This window comes from Lepidothrix coronata, unplaced genomic scaffold (genome assembly GCF_001604755.1).
Source record: "Lepidothrix coronata isolate B3197 unplaced genomic scaffold, Lepidothrix_coronata-1.0 Scaffold109, whole genome shotgun sequence".
Classification (NCBI taxonomy): domain Eukaryota; kingdom Metazoa; phylum Chordata; class Aves; order Passeriformes; family Pipridae; genus Lepidothrix; species Lepidothrix coronata.
The window spans coordinates 1,154,682-1,177,857 of NW_016690289.1; the positions used below are offsets into that span (position 1 = coordinate 1,154,682).

At 38.9% G+C, this 23,176-nt stretch overlaps 1 protein-coding gene across 6 annotated transcripts in view; it reads left to right on the forward strand.

The window, feature by feature from the left end:
* The window catches only part of CTNND2 (catenin delta 2), a 514,557-nt gene that overhangs the window by 264,593 nt on the left and 226,788 nt on the right, over window positions 1-23,176 (forward strand). For all 6 annotated transcript variants that reach the window (XM_017824127.1, XM_017824125.1, XM_017824130.1 and 3 more), the window contains one exon: window positions 5,454-5,648. In XM_017824127.1, coding sequence (XP_017679616.1) covers window positions 5,454-5,648 — 195 coding nt within the window. The remainder of the gene's footprint in view (window positions 1-5,453; window positions 5,649-23,176) is intronic.

Here is a 23,176-nt window from a genome sequence, read left to right on the forward strand (position 1 = left end):
CATACCGAAGCCACAAAACTGCTGTGATTCCCTTTTAGCTTCTGTGCTTGCAGTACCTTATCCCAATGATGGGCTTATTGCAGTTTTACCATTGTCTGAGGTTGGTTTTGTTGGTTTTTTGTTTGTTTGTTTTTTTAAACTTGTGATCTAAGCAAAGTTGTCATTATATTTAAAATTAAGTGATGCAGCCAGTTGTAGATCGTCAATCCTCTTTGTTAGGAAGTTGCATCTTCTGAGTGCAAAGTGTTGTAGTGTGTTCAGAGTCTGATTTTTGATACTTAGAGCCTCAAATAGCCAGAGATCTACTGTGTTTTGAAAGGTCCTTTGTTGCAACAAAGGTAAGTTAAATTGTGTAAACACATTACTGATAAGTGGTCATAGAACAGTTGTTGAGCTTCATCTTCAGCTAGTGTATCATTAATGATATTCCTCTACCACAGAAATAAAGAAAATGCTTAGCAGGACTCTTGATCAATGTATTTTGTGACAGAGGGTTTTTAAATTAGGGCTGAATGGTTTATCTGAATATTTTTCTTAATGTTGAGATGATCACTTGCATGTTTCATGCTTCCAATGAACTCTTCAATCCTGGAGCAGTACTGTATGCTCCTGCTATTAGAGATGTTTAGAGAGCATTGTGTAGGGTTTCTTCTTAGGGCTGCTACAGGGCAGGCAGACTTGTTGTAAAGGCTTTCACAAAGAGCAAAAGTAAAAACTGTTCAGGCTTTCCTAAAGTGTACGTAAATGCCTCTGAATCCATTCATTTGAGTAGTTTTAATGTCTTTAGTTCCTTGAAATGACAAATGCTGCCAATAGAGTGGTCTACTTTATTGACCTACACTGTCAGATTAGCAGTGTCATTCAAATGTGCCTTTTGTGACAGTTCCCTAGATGAGAATTTATTCTCATTATTGTATTTATTTCCTTGACAACCTGCACAAGCTCTGAAGAGCAATTAGGGATTATTTTATGTATTTCTCTTATGTTACACCTGTCTGATTACAGTATTTATGTTCCTTTGGAAAGTGAAACTTCATCAAAAAGGAACGTTTTCCTAGGAAATAACTGTTTCACTATGCTGCTGAGGAAGGTATTATCTGAATAACGTGGAAACCTCTAGCTAGCAGGGTGATGGGTTGTAAGTGTGAAACATGGAGATGTGATTTACTGATCCAATTAGGTAGGACTGCACTCTTCATGGGTTCTTTCTATTGCCACTCCTGAATGTAAGAAGGGAGCAAGTACCACCTCATGTAAGAAAGTGTATTTTTTTTCTGACTAGTTCTAGGTTATCATTGTTGCCCTAATCCAATTCACCTTACTGGGGGTTCACATAATATCCCTGACCACAGACTACTTTTACAAGCTCCACAGAGATGCTGAAGGGGCATTTCGTTTTTCAGGTTTCAGTCTTGGAGACTTCAGAACACAGAGAAGACTTTCTGTATGCTTTTGTTCTTACAGTTAATAAGTTTCTGCTAAAAAAAAGATTTTTTTTTTAATTGTGATGACTGGCAGCTGTTTTATAGCCTTATAGTCTTCTCTATACCTTCTGCTGTGATGCATCTCCAAGATTGCAATGAAATAATTTCTCAGTGTTTTGTCAAACAAGATTGGACTACTGGAGGAATTAATTATCAGATGGTAACTTGAACCCCTATATAACAGTTTAGATCTTCTCCATGGTTTTGGATTTGTTTGCTTGGTTTTTTTTATTAATCTAGAAGGGAGAAAAAAAACCCACTTCTTCACAACCATGATCATAAAAGTTCTGGGTCTACCCTGATGCTAGATACACCATCTGTAGTTAAGAACTTGCGGGACTGAAAATTTAATAATGAGTTGTCTTTGAACTTGAAAGTAGACTTGTCTGTGAATGAGCTCGATGTCTTATACTTCTCCAAGGGAAAAATAGCATTGCTGTTAGAGCAGGTTGGCCTGGGAGTGGGGACAAATCCATTTTCAGAATATGTAGGAGAAATGTGTGTGGCATCACTGCTTTGATTTCAAGCAAACCAGAGAAGTGCAGTGTATGGGAAGGCAGCTGGTTGAGAACAGGGTTTGGACAAGCACAGTTTGGGGAGAGCCATGCATTTATGGTGCCTCTAGGTTTAGGGAAACCACTTCTCGGCCTCCCTGAGTATGAGAGGGCTCGTGGACCTTGTAAATAGATGTTTTATTGCTTTCTAGTAATATATTGATTACTGCTTTTCCATTCTGACCTTGTTGCTTTTCCAAGCTCTGTGATCTTTAGACTGCATCAATGCAAGTTTTTTCGAAGCCAATGATACAGATCAGCTTGCAGCTCCAGATAGGAAAGGATGTAGCTGTTTGCTGCTAACGCAAGATACAGGCAGGGGCGTGTTATACCCCTCTCCTTCTCAGTACGTCAGTTCTTTAAATGCACAGTCTTTATTTTGATCAATTATCTTAACTGTTTTTCCAGTGTCTTGTAAAGCAGCAGCATATGGTGGAGGGCTGTGTGTGTGGTTGAGGTGGGATGCAGTTTTCTGAAATCCATAAGTTACCTGTGTGACCTTTCCTGGGTACAGTACAGCACTGGCAACAAAGACAACTGTTGGTATAACAGCTATTGGTTAGTTGATTTTAATATCTAAAGAAAATGCACAGTAAAAACCTTTTGCTCCTCAGTTGAGACTTGAATAAATTAATATATGTAAAAACTTTAAGAGCAATGGAAAAGAAATTTTAACCAAAACCATCTTGCTATTCTAGTTTGTTTAAATACAACCTTAATAGACACATTAAAAATTATAATGGTGATAAGTCTTTTTATCTCTTCTGGTTTTGGTTGTTTGTTTTTTTTTTTTAAACTAGATTTAAGAACTTCAAAGGTTGTTAGTATTTTGTGGTTTAATATTGATATCTGATAATTTGGAAGTAGCGTGTTAAAACTGCTCACGGGAAAGTATCAGTTTTGCTTGAAATTGAACATGTTTAAGAGACTTGCGTTCTGATGGCCTAAATTTCTGAAATTTAAAAGTGGATTTGTATTTAAAATGAAAATATTTTAGTTACCTGTTGAAATCTTCATTTTCTTGAAATATTAGAGGAATAGTGTCAGTTATTCCCTGATAGAGTTTTAACTCTTTGAAACTTTTTGGGGGGATGTTCAGCCATAACCTTGTTATTCAGATGGCTTCAAGTTATTTTTAGGTTACCACTTAACTGTTTTTGGGCAAGTTGTGTTTTCTTTAATATTTGTCGCATCTTCCTCATCTTGTTTGCTTGAACTGTAATATGTTTTGATCAAGAAGTTTCTCTGGTTATATATATGTTTGCTGCTTAGTACAGTAGTGTTAGTCTTAATCACACATGCAGTTTGCAAATAAACCTCTTTTTAATATTGGTATAATAAACTAATACTAAGCTTCAATTTAGTGTTAGACTAGTATGAGCACTTGCAGATTCAGAACTGTTGGTAGAGTATGAAGGAGGTTGAATTAAGCCCACCTTGCCATAAAATTACTACCACTGTTTGAAAACATGTTAATATCTGAGTTATACTGCCACTAATTTCAATGGGAAAAATCTTTCAGCTCACAGGAAGCAGGATTAAGAAAAAAAAAAATCTATTGTTCCAGAAAGCATTGTTAATTTGTAAGTGGACAGAAGAATTGTAGTACTTTTAGATGGGTGTGTAATTCTTTACTCTGTAGGAAGTCTGGTTTGTTGATCCAGATGTTGTTCAATGTCTGAAATATTGCCCTTAATTTTTCTATTTTTTTTCCTCTGGATACAGATTGAACTAAGTATGCATTGAAATTTGGACATGATCATAACAGGCTGTTTTTTAGGCCACTCTGAAGGATACTAGAATTTGATGGGAACTGTTCAAGTATTCCGAGAATCAGTCTCAAGGGTGCAGGGTTAAAGAACATTTTGAAAATGTAGACCGTGAAGAATTTAATTCTGTAATAGCAATATCAACTTTCTGGATAATTGCTGTAGTTATAGATAAAATATGTCTTAGGGATTTTTGGCAGACTTTCTAGTAAGGGGAACAACAGAATTACTTTCAGCAGTGTGCTAAGGGCAAGTCAGTCTGAAAAATGTTTGAAGGGAAAAATATGCAAATAGGGCATTCCACTGAAAACATGCATAAACATTGAAAAATTCAGAAGAATACACATATATGGCACACGCTGATTAGAAAGAAGGAAATGGAGTAAATTGTTCTTTTCCTCCAGACAATTTGTATTAAAAGTTTAAGTAATGTTGTGTCTGTATATCTTTCTCATTTCTATCCTTTGTTGCTATCACACCTTATATGTGTTTTGCATTTTAAAAGTATTTAGTGTCTGTTTATGCAACAAAACCGCTGCCAACACAATGACTGTGGCAGAGATTTTCAGCAGGAATGGCTACACCAATGGTCAGAGCAGTGCAAGCTAAGCCAGTAGAACATTACCCACATCCTGGATTTCAGCCTCACAGCAAGGGGTGTAATAGGTGTAACTTTGATTACTTTTCTAAACATTTAAGTAACATGCTGCCACTCTGTGGTGTTGACCTAACATTTGTTAAGTGTTCCTTGTATACTTGCTTGATACTTACCTTCAAAATGTGTAGTGTTTGTATGGCATCCCCATGACTCTCCTTGGAAATCTCGGTAACAGACCACAGAGATGAAGTACCTAAGTGGCAAAAGGACTGAAGTGGCAAAACTAATCACAATATACAGTCTCTTTCTTAAATATTATAATATAAAATATTTTAGTGGTAGAATAAGAAAAAAACCCTGTATCCTTAAAGTTTTTCCAGGAGGCATGTTTAATTTTTTCATCCTCAGAGGATACTTAAGTTGTAGAAAGTCTTAGGAATTTAATTTTTTTAAAATGTTGAGGGCAAAATGTTGATAAGGCACAACCATTCTATTGCACTTTAGATCAGCCTTGGTGTAAAACTACATCTATTTATCAACTTCAACTTATTTCATTTGTAGATCTTCAGATCTGGGCATTACATATGAAACTAGTTCTGACTGCTGCTCCTTTTTTCTCCCCAACCCTCCTACCTCCCCCAATCCTGTTTCTTCTGTGGACCCGTTTAGTTGAGGGCATATATGTGTTGCGTAACTTTTGCTTTTCTGAGTTGGGGAGGTTTTTTTGCCTTTTTTTGAGAGGCAATGGTAGCTTTTTTGATCTCTGTTTAAGAAGAGATAGTATCATGATATCTATCTCACCAAAATATCTAGTCACTTTGAAAGAAATGAGATTTTGGTGTAGATGCAGGCAGCTGGATAAGGAAACTAAAGTGATTAAGTGGAGCTGTTGCTACCCTTGCATGCTGTTTCTATTTGAATCTTGAAAACACTTATTTCTTAGTCTTACTTGGGGCTATTTTTGTGTTTAAATGCTACTTTCAAGTAAACTTTTAATCCTATCACTTATATTTTCTCTCTTAAATATCTCTTATAAATCTATTTGCAGCTGGGTCTCGGGCATCTTACAGCAGCCAGCACAGCCACCTTGGCTCCGAGTTAAGGGCACTGCAGTCTCCAGAACACCATATAGACCCTATTTACGAAGACAGAGTTTATCAGAAGCCCCCTATGAGGAGTCTCAGCCAGAGTCAGGGGGACCCTCTGCAACCAGCACACACAGGCACATATCGCACTAGTACAGGTAAGTGGATGTAACTTGTATGTGTCTTCTATGATATATATGTTTTTCTTCAATACTAACTCTTCTTCTCTTTCTGATGTGCTAAGACGAGCGTATTATGTGCATGCCAGTCAAATAAAATACCTTTTGCAGATGGCAGCTATCAATAGAACCCCAAATACGCGCACAAAATGGAGAAATACTAAATGTGCTATATGTACAGTCAGTTAACCTCATTTGGGGAGGGGACTTACTCCTAAGGAGAGAAAATATTTCTATTAATCTAGTATTGTCTTTGAGAAGGATCTGTTGTCTCTGAAGAAATTGCTGAGGTTTTTTTGCTTACAAAGGTATTTTGTGTGTTACAAAGGGACGGCAAAGTTTCTTTCCACATGAAGCTAAAGGATTGGTCACTTGCTTTCAAAGTAAATCATAAGCAAATGTTCTTCCTCTCTCCTACAGAGATATGGTTAGGTATAGGACACGGACGTAAAATTGAAGTATAATGTAAGGAAAAGCTGTTAGCATCACTGGTTATCCATAAATAGTGATTGTCTCTGAAATACATTGGTGTACAAGTCCTACTTGCAGAATATCCTCTCAACCAAATGAAATACAGCTGTATGTTGGAACCCATAAATAGATCACAAATCAACAGGGATATTTATGGCATTTAATGCACAAAATAATTAGAGTACATAAATGCTACAGCCAAAATAGCCTGAAGCAGATGTAGAAAGAACTTGCCTTAGGAATTGTAATTATTTCTGGTGTTTTATCTTTGCTTTGTTGATTAAAGAGGGAAGATTATGTCCATTCTCAGGTCACTCCTATTTTCATCAAGAAAAGGTTAAGTGCACTTTTTGGAGCAAGATACTTTGCTTTCTTTTAAAGCTTTTTTTTTTTCTTTTAACTTTTTTTTTTAAACCCATTTCTTCAAGGGCAAAACTGGCAGTTCTTGTGTGTCCAAAAATTCCTATTGCTTTACGCAAGTTTTGGGCATTCAGAATACAAGAGAAAATCCTTAAAAGGAAGGTTTTCCACATAATTTTCTAGTTAAATATCTGTTCAGCTTTATACTTTCTGAAGAACACCATTACACCATTTCTTTCCTGTTAAAGAAACTATCATAGCCTATGTTTTATGTAGAGTTATATATGTATAAGAGAAAAGATTACTGTTCTTTGCATGAAGGGGACAAGAGCTCTGCCTAAATCACTGTGCAGTGGAGCCAGGGGTAGTGATTGAAGCTGCTGTTTATATTGAACTTTAGGCTTCCTGTTCCACATGCGGCTCATTGCAGATATGTCTCCTTCCCAGACATACCCTGAAGAGAGTTTCTTGTTTTGCTTGCAAAATATCCCTTGATTCTCTGTGCTGAAGTAGCAGGCTGTCTTGTGACTGTAATCTTCACAACACCCCCTTAAGGAAGGAAACCCTGTCAACATAGATAACAATTATAGTGAATTAAACTGGGATGGAGGATGTTACTTAGTAATACCTGAAGATGGGGTTTCAGAAAGAAGAGGAAAAACTTAAAAAAAAAATATACTGATTAGGGTAGCAGAAACACGCCTTGTGAAGGTAAATTTTGTTTTGCAGTTTGGGATATGGATTTGAACATTGCTTCAGGCTCATTCTGAAGAATGACCCCATCAGTCCGGCTTTATGTCAGCTTGATCCTCCCTCACTTTCCCCACTGCACCCCTATCAACAGGGTCAGGGGAAATAAAAGAAGATGGATGTGTGCCAGGCCACTCATTCTTTTGCTCTGTCAGTAGCTGTCAGCTGCAGATGCTGTCAGCCTTTCACACAACCAGGCTGAAGAACTGTCAGTGCTCAGAGGGAATTTTGAGCTGGATTGGATCAGCTCTCAGACTCCTGTGTCTACCGCAAATGCTAGTAGGAACATATCCCTTCTGATGGAGACTAAACAATGTTTTTCGAAATAGCAGAAAGGGGGGGAAGAAGTTCAACTGAAGTTTGCTCATAAAACTTTTTTTTTTCCTTCGTTGTGTTAAGTGGTTTTTTTTATTGTAGGACAAATAGCTATTTGTCTTGCCTATTTGGTCAAGATATGAGGGATGTAGATTGCTGTGTACTCCATGAAGATAAGTACCAGAGCTTCATGGCCTGTGTCTTCTGCATGCATGAGTCATGGCGGGTGGGGAGCTTCAAGGCTTCACTGTGGTCCTTTGTAGACTATAGTTCACATCCTTTGTTTATCAGAACAGTAGCTTTAATCACGAAGATGGTGCATGCTTTTTCACATCTGATGGAAGAAAAAAAAGGGAAAGCAACCCTAGTCTAAAGACTTTGTCCAAAGTCTGGATTTTTTTGTCTGCAGCTAAGGCTGCCCATTAGAAATAAAAATTGCGCTGACTGTCATTTATTTTTATTGATTTCTGTGTGGGGTTTTTGTTGTTTGTTTTTTTTTTCCTTTGAGTTTTTTGTTTATTTTTGTTTGTTTGTGTTTGTGGTTTTTTTTAAGAACATTCTTTCTGAATTTGAAAATTTCACTTAATTTGGAAGAATAAGTTACCAAGAATGGTCACTCAGTATAGACATCACCTCTTTCTCTTTTGTGAGGCCTTAAGTACTTACTACATTCAAGAATGTGTACAGAACTAAGGATAAAGCCCCCTCAAGAGTTTTTCATCTTCTATGTGAATCAACATTCAGTAAACAAAATTCAATAAGCTATAATTTCTCTATGGGGTAAACTAAATTAAGCTTGTTCTATATACTCATTGTTTTTTGGGTGATTGAACTTTTGTATTTTTTTTTTGTATTTCACTTGTGAATGATGATGATAGTTTTACACTTCTACACAGTAGAAGGTACAAAGTAGTAGGAACTTTCTGAAAATCTCCCTTACTGGCATAACTTTATGAAGAATTAGTCCTGTCCCTATCTAGTCGCCGAATGTTTTGGGTTGGAATGGACCTTGACAATCATCATATTGCAACCCCCCTGCCATGGGCAGGGGACTTTCCACTAGATGAGGTTACTCAGAGCCCCATCTAGCCTGGTCTTGAATACCTCCAGGGATGGGAAGTCCACAGTATCTCTGGACAACCTGTTCCAGTGTCTCACCACCCTGACGGTAGAGAATTTCTTCCTAATATCTAATCTAAACCTGCCCTCCTTCAGTTTGAAGCCATTTCCCTTTGTCCTGTCACTACAGGCCCTTGTGAAAAGTCCCTCTCCAGCTTTCTTGTAGGCTCTCTTTAAGTACTGGGGGATGCTATAAGGTCTCCCTGGAGCCTGCTCTTCTCCAGGCTCTCAGCTTTTTGTCATATAAGGGTTCTCCTCTGATCATCTCTTTGTGGCCCTCCTCTGTAGTCATTCCAACACACCCACATCTTTCCTGTGCTGAGAACCCCAGAGCTGGATGCAGTAGTCTGGGGGGGATCTCACCAGAGCAGAGTAGGGGGTCAGAATTGCCTCCCTCACCCTGCTGACCATGCTACTTTTGATGCAACCCAGGACACCGTTGGCTTTCTGGGCTGCAAGTGCACATTGCTGGCTCATGTTGAGGTTTTTGTCCACAACCAAGTCCTCCTCCCCAGGACTAGTCTCAATCCATTCTTTACCCAGTCTATACTAGTGATGTAAAATATAATCAGGTGTGTTACTATCATGCTGTCTAAGCTAAAAATAATCTTTCAAATTTGACAGCAGTAGCTGCAAAGGCTTTTTTGGTTGGTAGCTTTTACTTAACAATCCCTTTTGGTCTTCAAAGGGTAATGCATTCTCTCATATAAGAAATACCAGCCCAAACTTCTGCACTAAAAGTAGCAATAAATGTGAAATTCTACTTTTGAAATAGGAATTCTCAAACGATGTGCTTGGAGGGAGTACTCAAACACAGTAAAAGTAACAAATTAATTTACTTACGGAATAGCAACTCATAACTTGTATTTGTAACCCAACTAAATAACACTAATAATTTTTGTTCGCACAGGTTCATTACTTATTTCCTCATAAGCCTAAAGGCCTTGAATTATTAACTTAGTAGAGATAAGCTTATATGATGGGATGTTTACATGAAGACTGCTAGAATTTGAAGAAGGCTGTTAATTAAGAGGGAGGAAGAGTTGCCTTTCAGCCAGAGTGCCACATGGAATCGATGATTGCTTGCTTATTTGCAGAAGTAGAAGTTTGGTCTAGGGGTTTAGTCCATAGTTATTGATGTTTAATTCACATCCATCAGGGACCATGTTTGTGGCAGGGGCACTCCTGCAGCACTTGTTTTGCTACCTTCAAAGCTGCCCAACGTCCCTGTGTGCGTAGGCAGTTGCCAGGCCACCCTCCATCTTCTCTCTGCTCCTTCAGGCCAGGTCTCCCCAGGATTCCTACCACTGATGCTTGAGTGGTTCCACCAACGCACCACCACTTCTGAAGCTGTCTGGTACCAAAAGCTGTGCTTCCATAGGCTGCACCACCTCTTGTGCACCATGGTGGAGAGTGCTGATCCAGGAGAAGAGGCCTATGAAATTTGGAATGGCAGGTGCAAACCAGAAAAGTCTCTTTGTGAGCTGGGTTTCTGTGCAGAGTGAGAATTCTGACAGGAGAGCAGTGAACAGCCAAGTGGTCTCCTTTTCAAAGGAAAAAGTTATCTATTGCTCCTGACTGTGGTTTCTGTTTAAGCACTTGGCAGTGGCAGGGAAAAACTCAGTATGTCATTGTCCTGTGATGCAGCTCAGGAAAAACTACTGAGGGTGAGAATTACCATTCTGTTTCTGGACAGGTGCTGTCCTCCTCTTCTCCACCTTCCTTTCCACTCCTGCCTTGTACTTCATTTACGGAAGGAAAAGAGTCTGCACTGAGGGATGCCTTATGTCAAGCACTGCTCCTAGTAATGTCTTTCTCCTGTAAAACTGTATCTTGCTTTAGTAGGGTAGGAGCTGTGTTTGCTTCTGGAGTCCAGTCTTTTGCAATGGATTAGGTGCTACTGGAGGGATGGGAAGAGGACCCAGATGACCATGGTAGTGTTTGCTGCTTCATCCCTGCTGCACTTGGCCTGGGCTTTTGCCACCTTTGAAGTTAAACAGTATTTAAGGAGAACGTACAGGAGGAAACCTATAAAGAAGACAGAAGTTCTCTATCAGTCGACACCTCAGGAAGTCTTCCATCATCCCCATATCACCATTGGCCAATCAGAGTCCAGCAGTTTAATTACCTAGGTAGCCTCATCTCCTCAGATGGTAAGATTGACGGAGAGATAGACAACAGGTTAGCAAAGGCATACAGCGCCTTTGGAAAGCTTCATAAAAGAGTTTGGCGAAATAAACACTTGAAGAAAAGTACCAAGATCAGTGTTTACAGAGCCACTGTGCTGTCTACTCTCTTATACGGTTCTGAATCATGGGTCATCTACCGCCACCACCTGCGTCTCCTAGAGCGCTTCCATCAACGCTGCCTCCGAACAATCCTAAACATCCACTGGTCAGATTATGTGACTAATACATCTGCTCTAGAACAAGCAGCAATCACAAGTATTGAGGCCATGTTGCTGAGAACACAGCTGCGATGGGCAGGGCACGTCTCAGGGATGAAGGACCACCGCCTCCCTAAGATCTTGCTTTATAGTGAACTTGCCACCGGCTGCCGCATGAGAGGAGCCCCAAAGAGGAGATACAAGGACTCCCTGAAACAACATCTCAGCCTTGGCCATATTGATCACCATAACTGGTCTACTCTGGCCTCCAATTGGGAGGTCTGGAGACACACCATCTATAACGCTGCTGATGCTTTTGAGAAAGCACGCAGGATCACTCTGGAGGAGAAAAGACAACACAGAAAGATTTGTGCCTTGCAGAATATACCACCTAAGGAGTCTTTCTGCTGTGCCTTTTGCAACCGGACGTGCCTGTCTTGTATTGGCCTTATTAGCCACCAGCACGCTTGTAACAAATGTGGATAGAGCCCTTCTCAAATCTTCGTTCACAAAGTCCAGCCATGATGATGATGATGACAGGAGGAAACCTGATGTTCCTTCTTTTGTCACAGAGCTGATGGCTTTCTCACAACATGACTGAGCCACCTCATTGTTCCATCTGATGAGGTGCCTGTGGTAAGGATCAGGTCTCTATTCTAATGACCTAAAGGAGAAGTAAAGAGGGAGAAGTCAACCCCCCATTTTTCTGCTGCCTCAGGCAGGAACAGCCCATGCAAAACTGACTGCATTCTTGGTTTGTTTGGGCTTGTTTTTTTGCAGGAAGGGGAGGTTGCTAGTTTGTTTCTTGTGGCTGTTCAAATAGCTTTGACCTGCTCCTTTCCTTGTTTGCATTGCACAAGTGAAGCAGGACAGTCCCACCTCTTTGGTGTCAGTGCAAGATTCTCAGAGCCAGATTCACATGCCATTTGTCCCCACTCCTTGCGGGCTCCCTCCCTTGTGGGAAAGGCTGGACCTGTTCAAATGTCCATCTCATTGACCTGGTAGATAGAAGTCTGGCATTGTGGAGTTGCTTCTGGAAAGCTGCACTGGTCACCATCTCCTTGCCTCTGTCCTGCCTTCCCTCTGTCTCTGTGGGACAGAGACCTGGCCTTGCTCAGGGAGGGAGTGCTGCTCAGCTGCCCAACAGCCCTGCCTTGCTGGTAGTCTGTGGAAACAGTAACTGCTGAGTAGGCCTAAGTAATTTTTTTAACAGATTTTACAGCAAGGATGGAGAAGGGTATTGCATGGGCTGCTTAATGCTGCTTTTAAATACCAAAGAACTTGATTTGCTGCATGTTTTTTATGTTGGTCCAGCTTAACCTTTCTTTGATTCTCAACATTTTGTCATGTCTCTCAGCTCCTTTGTTGCCCTGTACAAAAGGAGCCTGGGGCTACAAAGGGTGCATGAATTGAGCCAAAGTACATAATCTTCAAAGACTGTAAATATTTGTCTTGATATGTAATAAAGTAGTGGATATACTCGATATTTTTAGAAGTCACTATTTCAATGTGAAGATTTTTTTCATATTGTGAAGCAATTTTCCAATATTTGAAAATTTGCCATATGAAAAAAGATGTCCGAATCCTGTAGAGCGATTTACTCTTCTTTCAAGAGTAATTAAGTCTACTTTATTGCAGTTGTGTGGTATCACAAACTGATAGTTGTTTTCTGTGTCTGTTTTTACAGATAAACTGTTCTTTTACCATTTTTAAAGCTTTAAACCTTGATCTTTTAACCTTTTAAGTTTGTTGGGTTTTTTTAAATGGTTATGAAGTTGTTTAAAACAGCATGATAGAATCACAGAATAGTTTGTATTGGAAGTGACCTCCAAAGATTATGTAATTCAACCCTCCTGCAATAGACACGGACATCTTGAACCAAACTAGGTTGCTCAGAGCCCCAACCTGACCCTGAATGTTTTCAGGAATGGGACATCTGCCACCTCTTTGGGCAACCTGTTCCAGTGCCTCACCACCTTCATTGTAAAAAACAGCTTCCTTATATCTAGCCTCTTTTAGTTTAAAACCATTACCCCTTGTCTTATCACAACAGACCGTGCTAAAAAGTCCCTCAGCAGCTTTCTTGCAGACCCCCTTCAGTTACTCTTTCAAGCTTTCTCTTCACCAGGCTGAACAACCCCATTTTCTTAGCCTTTTCTTGTAGATGAGGTCCTCCAGCCCTCTTATCATCTCTGTGGCCCTCCTCTGGACCACCTCTAACAGGTCTACATCTTTCTTGTGATGAGCTGACCACAGCATTCCAGGTGGGGTCTCACCAGAGCAGAGCAGAGGGGCAGAATCACCTTGCTCAACCTGCTGCCCATGCTGCTTTTGATGCAGTCCAGGATACAATTGGCTTTCTGGGCTGTGAGTGCACATTACTGTGTCATGTCCGACCTCTCATGCACCAGCACCCCCAAGTCCTTCCTGGTGGGTCTGCTCTCAATTCCTTCATCCCCCAATCTCTATTGATACTAAGGGTTTTTTGCATCTTGCACTTGGTACTCAGTATTCAGCTGATAGCTTAAACAAATATGAGTGGGGGTTTTTTGAACATTACTTGGAGACGTATCTTTTTAATAGTCAATTACAATACCTTTTAGCAAGCAGTCCCTTGGTAAGTTGTTTGCTTTTAGCTATTTCAAATCACTGAAGTTGTCTGTGATTTAAACATGCTGAAAAAAATTTAGAAAATTGCCACAGCATGAAATGAAATGAGACTATGTAAAATGACACTGTGGGTCTGCAATTTCAATGTCGTGGCAAATCACATACAGACAGCTTAGATCAGAGCTTTCTGCACCTGAAAGGTGTGCAAACATACCTTCAGTTTTGGGAGTCAGACTCTTGAGTTTGATCCTTGCACATCACTAGTGACAGGTTCCACAGGGTAGTTTGTATCCCAGCTGCCATACAGTTATCTCATCCTTTCTCAGGTTGTGTTAAGTATTGTTTTTCAGCATAGAACTGGAATTTAGTTAAACGGATGCAATTTCATAGACTTCAGATTAAAGAGTAAAAGGAATCTTCAGGGGTTTAGAGGAAATAAAAAACCTCCTGTATGCAAGCCGTTAGTTGTTGTCAGGTTCTTACAGGGAGCATCAATGAGTATGTTGGTATAGTATTAATTCAGTTTCAGAATGGTATCTAGCTACTAATGTGTGGCAGTTTGAGCCACATTAGAAATTCAAAATCCAATTTCCAGGCTTCCCCCCACCCCTTCCCACAATTTATCCTAACACCGGAGAGAAACTTTCAGGCCAGAGGCTTCTATAGGGAAAGGGGAAGTATATACATTTATTTACACAAATAAATATACTGTACAAACTAAAAGCAACTATATATATATATATATATATTTACATTTCTGTTAGTCCTTTTAAGCCCCTCTCTTTAACTTTAGTCCAGGAAGAAGCCTTCCAAGGCTGATATGTAACGCAGTCTATCCCTCGTGGGAGTGTTCGGGGCCCGAACGCTCCCCCCTCACCAAGCTCCAACTGTTTGTGGAAGTTTTTTCCTCCTCACGAAGTCCAAGAAGATAGCTTTAAGTCCTTTCTCCTCCATCCTGTGTCATTTCTGCTGTATGATCGCTCTCTCCCAATCTCATACCTCAGTTCGTAGGCTGCTGCAGTGTAGTTCAGCTTATCAAGCGTCTGCATCCTGGAATGTTGATTCCTCCAAGTCAGTTTTCGGCTGCCCCCGGTCAGCTTTGGCAGGCAACTCCCGAGCTCTTGGCCTGTCTCTAATTTCACCTGGGACTCCTCTCCCAAGTGCCAGGCCTCCTCCTCCCGCCCATCTCTTGGCTCAGCTTAAATGCTGAGCCTCTCCTCCACTTACAGTGGAGGGAAAGGAAAAAAGCCCCCCGCCCCAGCTTAACTGCAGAAAAGGAGGGGGGAGAGGGCTTGGCTGCAAAGCCTGCCTCTCTCCTCTTACCTCAGGTGCTGTGAATTCTCTCCCTTCACAGCACACACTCCAAATGCTGACTCTAATTCTAGCTAAAGGCTGAGTTAGGGGGTCACAGGGCTCCCCTCTCCCCCCCGGAGGGGAAGAGAGGGAGCCCAGCCACCCCCTGGCCTTGTCCACCTACACGCAGCAGACACCAACAGCAAAACAACCAAGACTGCACTGCCAACCCCTTCCAGTGCTGTGATATATGATTTTGAGCAGAAGCGAACAACATGGACAGTGATTGACTCTCCAGGGAACACTGTCCTGGCACCCGATCCCCTCTGAGCCCCCCCAGCCTCTCAGGGGGGGCCAATTTCAAACTATGACAAATGAAAAGTTGCCTGTTACATGCTAGTTCCCGCATTACAAACAACTAATTTAAAAATAAAAAGGGAACCTTGGTTTCAAATATATTTTTATTTGTCTCTAAAATTGTCACTTCAGGCAAAAAAGAGGAGCAACAGAAAAATCAGCTTTAACTTGCCCGGTTTGGATTAAACCCTTTGTCCTTTATACTGCTTCTCAAATCTGTATTTAGTTGTTGTTCATTGTGGAACTGCAAGAGTTAGGTTATAAATACCAAATATTGCTTCTTTCTGCTTAGATTGTGGCTTTTTTCTGGTTGGGGGACAGGTTTACTTGTTTGGTTTGTTTCGTTTTGTCACAAACTGTTGTGCCGTGCACGGATGGAGTGTGATGGCACAGCTGCAGATTAATTGAGGATCATGCTGATAAATCACACAGCATGGAGTTCTGGCTATAGGACATAATGTTTTCAGAGAAATTAAAAAGAAAAACTATTCCTACCACTGCATCTCTATCAGTTTGGTAATGTTGTGATAATAGACCTGTATTCCTAACTGACATCCACTTGATAACATTGCTTTGGGAGAGAGAATTATAGGAAGCAAGCAGGGAACAAATCTTCAGTACCAAGTAAATTGAGCAGAAAATACCTTAGTGATTTGCATAAAGAATAACAAATCACCTCAAAGCAATACAAAGTCATAATCCCATTTCATTTGACAGATCCAGGGTGTCTAACCTGTGTTTTATTCTTGCATATATGTTTTAAGTGATTTTTTTTTTTTTCCAGGTACAGTATCATCATCTTTCTTGAGAAAGAATATTTTTATTTATTTCCTTCCTATTAAAATTTTGGCAGGAGTATAACAAAATACATTGTTTTCAACTCCAGTGGTATCCAGTGGAAAAGAATGGAAAGGAAGGCAAGTGGCAGGAGGTCAAAACTGAGCAAAAGCACCTTTTGTAATCTGTAAGCAATATCCCTGTATTGGGATTGCATTTCTCCAAGTAAGATATTTGTAGTTTCAAAGTGCTGAGCCCGTGATTGGATTCCATACAGGAATTGTACCCCTCTGAAGACAGATGAGATTTCACCACTCTGAATAGAAACTTTTTGAAATGGTCAGTATCCATAGCCTCCTTCCTCTGTCCCATGACCAGGATACTTCCAGAGGCTTGTGTTTTGTTCTGTATTTTCTAATTCTCCTTTTTTTAATAGAAGAATGACTTTGGATCACATCTCAGCATTTCTCAGGTGTCCCTTGACTTTTGCCTACTATTGAGGGAGAACTGTATAAAATCTTACTCAGGGAAGTACCTACCCTGTAAATCTCATCTGCCACTGTTGCGAAAATACAGTGTTTGTGCCAGAAACTGTAGGTGTATTTATCATCTATTTACTGTACAAGTGTAGTCTCCATTTAAAGCCTCATCACATTAGATTTTAGTGATACAGACATCTATTCTCATTTATGTACTTCAGTGTTGCATAGAAATGCAAGGTTTTCATTCATGAAATAAAAAGCAATTCAAACATCTTTCATAAATCTCCTTCTTGTAGATTTTTGCTGAACAAGAACACTGTGTCTGAGGTAACTAGTCAGTAATGTCTTTGAGATGACTAAAGCTTTTGTTAGAGGATTATTCCTTCTACACTATTATGTTTAAAGGCACTCTTAAAAATCACCAGCTAATTATTCTTTTTTTTTTTACTCAAGCTGTAATCTTTTTTTTATATATATGACTGTCTACTTTTAGAGCTCTTCCTTTGTTGTAATTTCAGCAGTATACATGTAGTTTTTGTAAGTACATGTATTCAATGATACTAGTTTTTACTTAGATGGGTCCAACAACTTTTAAACTATCATTTGCAAAAGTTAGGTTAATGGTTAAGGTGTACATATCACATGGTCTGGCACTGGAACACAAATGTTATTATCTTAATAATAAAATAACTGTCTATTCCAGAGTGGAAATTACTAATTAAAATAGCTGAAGTTCAGTAAAGTGTTCTAAGAAATAACAGTTAATGGCCACTTTATTACTTAGGATTATACTGTACTAAATAAGAAGTCAAAATCTGAAGGAGAAGACATCCATGTGCTTGATGGCCTGATGGCTGCATGATGCAGTGCAGGCTGTTAGTCTGTTATTGTCTTATAGTATTTATACATCTTCTTATATATTAATTGTGATTTTCATCCATGTGTTCAGTTTTATGCCAGCCAGATGGATAGGAAACTCCTAACAGGGATTTTGAGAGAAGGGGATTTAGGAGTGAAAACAGACATTTAGTTGCAGTAGGCTGGTCTATGCTCAGTAGTGTGGTCTGTGTGGTTTTGCTGTCGTTGGGTTATTTTGTCCCATGCACAGACTGTGATACCATGTAGTACTACAAAGAGGAAGAAGGTGATGTATATGTCTTGTATAGTACCATTGCTCAGGGATGAATTTTATCTCTAGTGAGGAAATTTGCATGATGAATTTTGGTATCTCAAATCCCGAAAGGGCTGTTGCTTTTAAAGACAGTGGCAGTTGTTGATTTCTCTGTTTAAATGCTCATGCAACAAATGAATTAAACTGCATGTTCTCCCCAAACTGAGAGATGCAACTCAGAGAAAGAAGACACAATCTGAGAAAAGATCTTGGCAATAACACCTTCAGCAGCTGAAGCTGACATCCGATTATCACATTATGTGTATGCACCTTTTTTTTTTTTTGTGCAGCATCGCAGGCAGCATCGCTGAAACATGCTAGAAGCTGAGCCTCAGAATGAAAGTTGCATATCTGGGTGAAATTAAAATCTGGCAGATTTAAAATGCAGTCAGTTCCTAGAGGTGGAAAAGGAGTATTATATTTTTTAATACTGCTAGCTTAAAAAATGAGGCTTCTCCCCTGTTTGGTTGTAAACAAGGAAGTCACTCCAGCCTGGAGTTGGAAATCTGAAATAATATATAGTTGCTTCGGCAATTCTAATATCTGCATAAAACCCACGGTGTCCCCTTGGACTATATGGATTTTTAAATTATGCTTTAGCTATATACATTTTTGAGATACAGCTTTTGAGATACAGACTGTGTACCATGATGGACATCCTGTAACTCTAGAACCTGATGGTGCGGGATGACTGAAGGGAAGGATGTAGAACTGGAGAAGGTTATGGTTGTGGGGACGCAAGATTGGGCACAGCAGTCAAGTCTTGTGACAAACCTGGCTGGGGAAGAGACTGCATTCAAATTTTGACTTTAGTTTCACAGAAGTCACATTAAACACTGCTGCAAAATAAACTTGGATTGGAACTCGTTCATCTCAGGCACTATATCTAATTAACTGAAATACAAGTTCCTAAGATACAAATTCTGTCATCATTGCTGCTCACTGAACTACTTATCTACCTATTTCTGCATTAATATTTGTTTAGAGGTACAAAAATCCTATAGATGACTTCATTCATAAGGTATACATTTTCTTCCATTGTCAACCCCGGTGGAACCAAGTCATTTCAGATTGGCCCCAGCTGATCAGATATTTGAAACCATAAATAAAATAATTAGTAGTAAAGAAATGCCAAGTCTAAATTGGTGATTAAGAAAATTATTTCATATGCTGAGGACTAGCCAATGGCAGTTATACATCTGCCCCAAATAGAAGGTGGGGGCAGTAAAATAGAGAGAGAGAGAGAGAAAGAGAGAGAGCTTTCCTTCAATAAAAAAAGATATGTATCTCAAACAAAAAATTAATGTGAAAAGGAGACTAACATACAATGTGAGAATATGCAAACTGAAGTGGAACAATACAGGCAAGAGGAGCCTTCAAAGTGACCTGATAACAGCTGTTCTGTAAACAGAGGAGTAGCTCAGAAACCAAGGAAGGTTCAACTGATTCTTTCTGCATTATAGAAAAACATCAGTTTCTAAGCAAAGGAATGTTCAGCCTTATTGTTACAATTAGTGTTAGATCTAAAGAACACTCTTAGAAAATGGAAATGAAAGGATACATCAATGCAGTAGCAACTTCAGTTTCTCAGTTTTCAAAGACTGTCAGGTTTTGCATTGTAAGTAGAATTATTGAACATGACAATATGAAGAGCACAAGTTATGTGTTCTTGCATTCTCTGAAGCAAGGAGTTTTCCTCCCACAAAACAGTGGCATGTAGATATTGCAATGGTCAAGGAGATGATTTTAAGATTTTTGAAAGAATCAAATAGCAAATGGTTAAAAATTCATTATTGGGATGTACACTTACTTTGAATATGTTTATGACCTTCATTAGGTTAATACTTTTCAGCTGCCGCAGTAGCAATGAACCTATTAACTAATTTGGAGATGCTCTGAGTATTTCCCATAGAAGTAATAGTGTAGCAGCTAAACAGCTACCTCTGGTTTTGGAGATGGGATGGGAAAGTGTGAAAAACACAAATCGCCTGTGTTGGCATCTGGTAGGCACAGGGATGTTGCCTTAATAAAAAAGGCTTTCTCTTCACCATGTCATGAAAACATCTGGTGATAAAAATATTACTGAACATCTTGAAACAACTTGTAGACAAATTAATTACAAGTAGGTGTAACAGTCAGGTACAACCAGTACTTGAGGAAATTGTGACTAATGTGTTCGTGAGTGGAAAAGAGACCTTTTTGGCTATATACCACGCTGTTCAGTACCAATTTCTTTAGTCTGCCTGCATTTCCACTGTACAGCATGTTATGTTCCCTTAAAAATGCATGCCTGGTACAGCAGGGAGACCCGTGATTTGCCATGGCCAGATGTTGAAGGCGCTGAGCTGACCATGGCAGATCTGAATGGAGGGAAGGAGCTTGTCTTTCCTCTGATTTACACAAAATATGAGCATGTGGAGAAATCTGGAGCCAGTGAAAAGAATTAGGCGGAACAATCCTGGAAGACCTAAATGGTAGATCTGTGGAAAGCATAGGCACGCTGGATGGGAAAGAGCCCATCTCATGAAGATGCAAGATTTGCTAACAGATTCTTTCTGTTTGTCTCTGGCTAAGAATTGAGAGACTGAAGTTTTGATTGCAAGATGGACTAAATAGGACAAAATAAAGAGTTCAGGGAAGCGAGGGAGGAGCAAATGGAAAATGAGAAACAGAAAGTTTTGGTAGTTTTGATGGTGTTTTTTTCCCATTTCAAATACAAGAAATCGTGTAGTAAAGTTGTCAACCTACACAGAACTTTTTGCATAAGGTCCTGAGTATTTGAAATCTAAATTGGAGCCTTGTATCTTAAAATCCTGTAGTGTTGACTGTTTTTTGTTTTGCTCTTGGTTTGCATGTCTGAAGTACAAAATTCCTTGTGTGTGTTTACTTTGACCAGAGGATATGATAGTGCCTTCATAAAATCTTAACAACCTTCAAGGTAGTTACTAGTATCAGTTATGGTTTTTCCCTCTTTCAGTAAATATTTTGTTTCCCTCAACCATATATTTCTCTTAAATTTTATTCCCTTGTGAGAAAAGCACTTGTGGAAAAGTGCTTCTAAAAGTAACTGCTAAGCAAATTTATTATCATTATTATTAATAATAATAATCGTGTTATTATTACATGTAATACCATACATCTTGAACAGTGTTAAACTTGACTATTTGTTCTTGTAACTTTGGATTGCCCTTTCTAATCTATTTTGTTAAACTTCTATTGCAAGAAAGCTGGTGCATGCTTTAAAACACTCCAACATTTTGAGGTAAAGTGTTTGTATCCCCCAAACTCGATGAGGTTTTTCTTAATTGATACAGAATTCACTGTGTTATTTTTATGGTGTATTAGATGGGAAAAGTATCTGTTTTATAAACCTTTCTATAGTTTTGCTACCAACAGAATTTGTACAATTAATGAATTCATAGAGGGATGATGGACATACCTTGCACTGAAAAGACATCTTACTGGGATCCAATTTTCAACTTTTGTGTGAGAGTATAAGTTAACTTAACTGCAGGTGCATATCACTGAAGAAAAAAAAATAAAGGGAAAAAATAATTTTGAAATCTGTATGAAAGACCCTAGGAGAAGGTTAATACAAGAACTGAATGTCTGATATCAGATAAGAAGAGGAAAAATTTACAAGGTGATATCCGCGGATCAAACAGAGGCAACAGCCGATGTAGCAAGATAATTCTTATAAATGACTTTATTTTTTCTGAAGGTCTGATTGTTCTTATCTTAACTGGACAAAATGCCCTCTGACTTCTACAAGTGCGAACTTTTTAGCAGTTCTTATATAAGTTCAAGAGAACCATGAGGAGGGCATATATCAGGTCTTTGGAGGGTTTTCGTTATAGTTAACAAGGGCTTTTTATTCTCTTTGGCAAAGATTTGTAAGAACATACTAAGTGTTTAGCACACCAGATGCTCCATTTGCTGAGGATGTGATTTTGAAGTCAGAGTAGTGAGGGGCTGAGAGGATCCAATATCTTTGAGGTATTAATGACATGCCAAACTGATGACTTTGCTTCAGTTTTACTTGTGTAAAAATGTCTGCTAAAGCGTAACCCTTCTACTATAGTTAAAGGTAAGTGGCTGTAGTCAAATTAGATATAGAAGTTATTCTAAAGTATTAGTTGTTCGAGGTTTTTTGTTTTTCTTTTAATTGATCTGGGTAGCACTGTCCAAACAAGCTTAATTGTGAGTGTTTAAGTCATAGATTTGTTTCATTCTCATGTTCTGAATATGGCACTTCTGTGTTCATTGTGATAAAATTCAAAAGGAAGTAACAGTCTGCTAGGAAGATAATTTGAGAAATGAATCAGAGTGACTCAAGAAGCTTGTAGGTGTTAGGGTGACAGCTAGTTTCAGTTCATATAAATACCTATTTTGAAAATGAGACAAAGGAGAAAACAGAAAGAAAACTTTTCAAATAGTTTAAAAACAAACATGATTTCCATTGAACTGTCTTGCAAAGGAGATGAAGGGAAAACTGTGGAATATTTTGCAGAGCAATCAACGTTACAATGAAGCTTTTGTTTTCAGCAATATTGGTGTTGTAGGGTTTTTTGCAATTCCCATATAATTTGTCAAAAGGCTAAAGCATATTCTATGGAAGACAGTGCTTAACAGTATGCAATTACATTTTTGCTTTTTCACTTGAAAATATTTCTCGTATTTTCTCTAACTTGTTTTATTACTCTTCTCACAAGGCAGCCGATATTGGTTTTGAATTTGTATTTTCTGTTAAAATGTGATGTTTGCCTTGTTTCTTTCTAATACTCAATTTAGCATGATTTGTGCATGGGATGTTTAAATGTGCTAATAATGTTATTGCATTTGAACTGATGCAGTTTTATGAAAAGGTCTGTGTGTCTTACTACTCATTTCTTAAGGAAGTATATATATGTACTAAAAATTAAACCAAAAAAATGTGAAAAATGTTCCTATATATGAGTAAACATAATCATAGAATCGTAGGCTGCTTTGGATTGGAAGGGACCTTTAAAGGCCATCTAGTTTCAACCCCTTGCAGTGAGCAGAGACCCCTTCAACTAGATCAGGTTGCTCAAAGCCCCCTCCATCCTCGCCTTGAGCACTTCCAGGGATGGGGTAATCAATAAGTGAGGGATCCCACTTACCTATGTTCTAAAGTTATGATACATGTTATTGTAAAATTAAATACTTCAGAGCTGTAAGAAAAAAAGAAGAAAACAAGGCAAAGATTCGATATAAATTTAAAATTTACAGGTGTTGTAACTTTGGAAAGCACTAGGTCATACAAAACCGCGATAATTGTATTTAAAGCTCACTATATTTCATTTTCTGACACATTGAGATAAAACACTTAAAATCCCTTTCATGGACCTATAGTACATTAAATATTTTTAAATGTGCATGTTAATGAAAAATGATT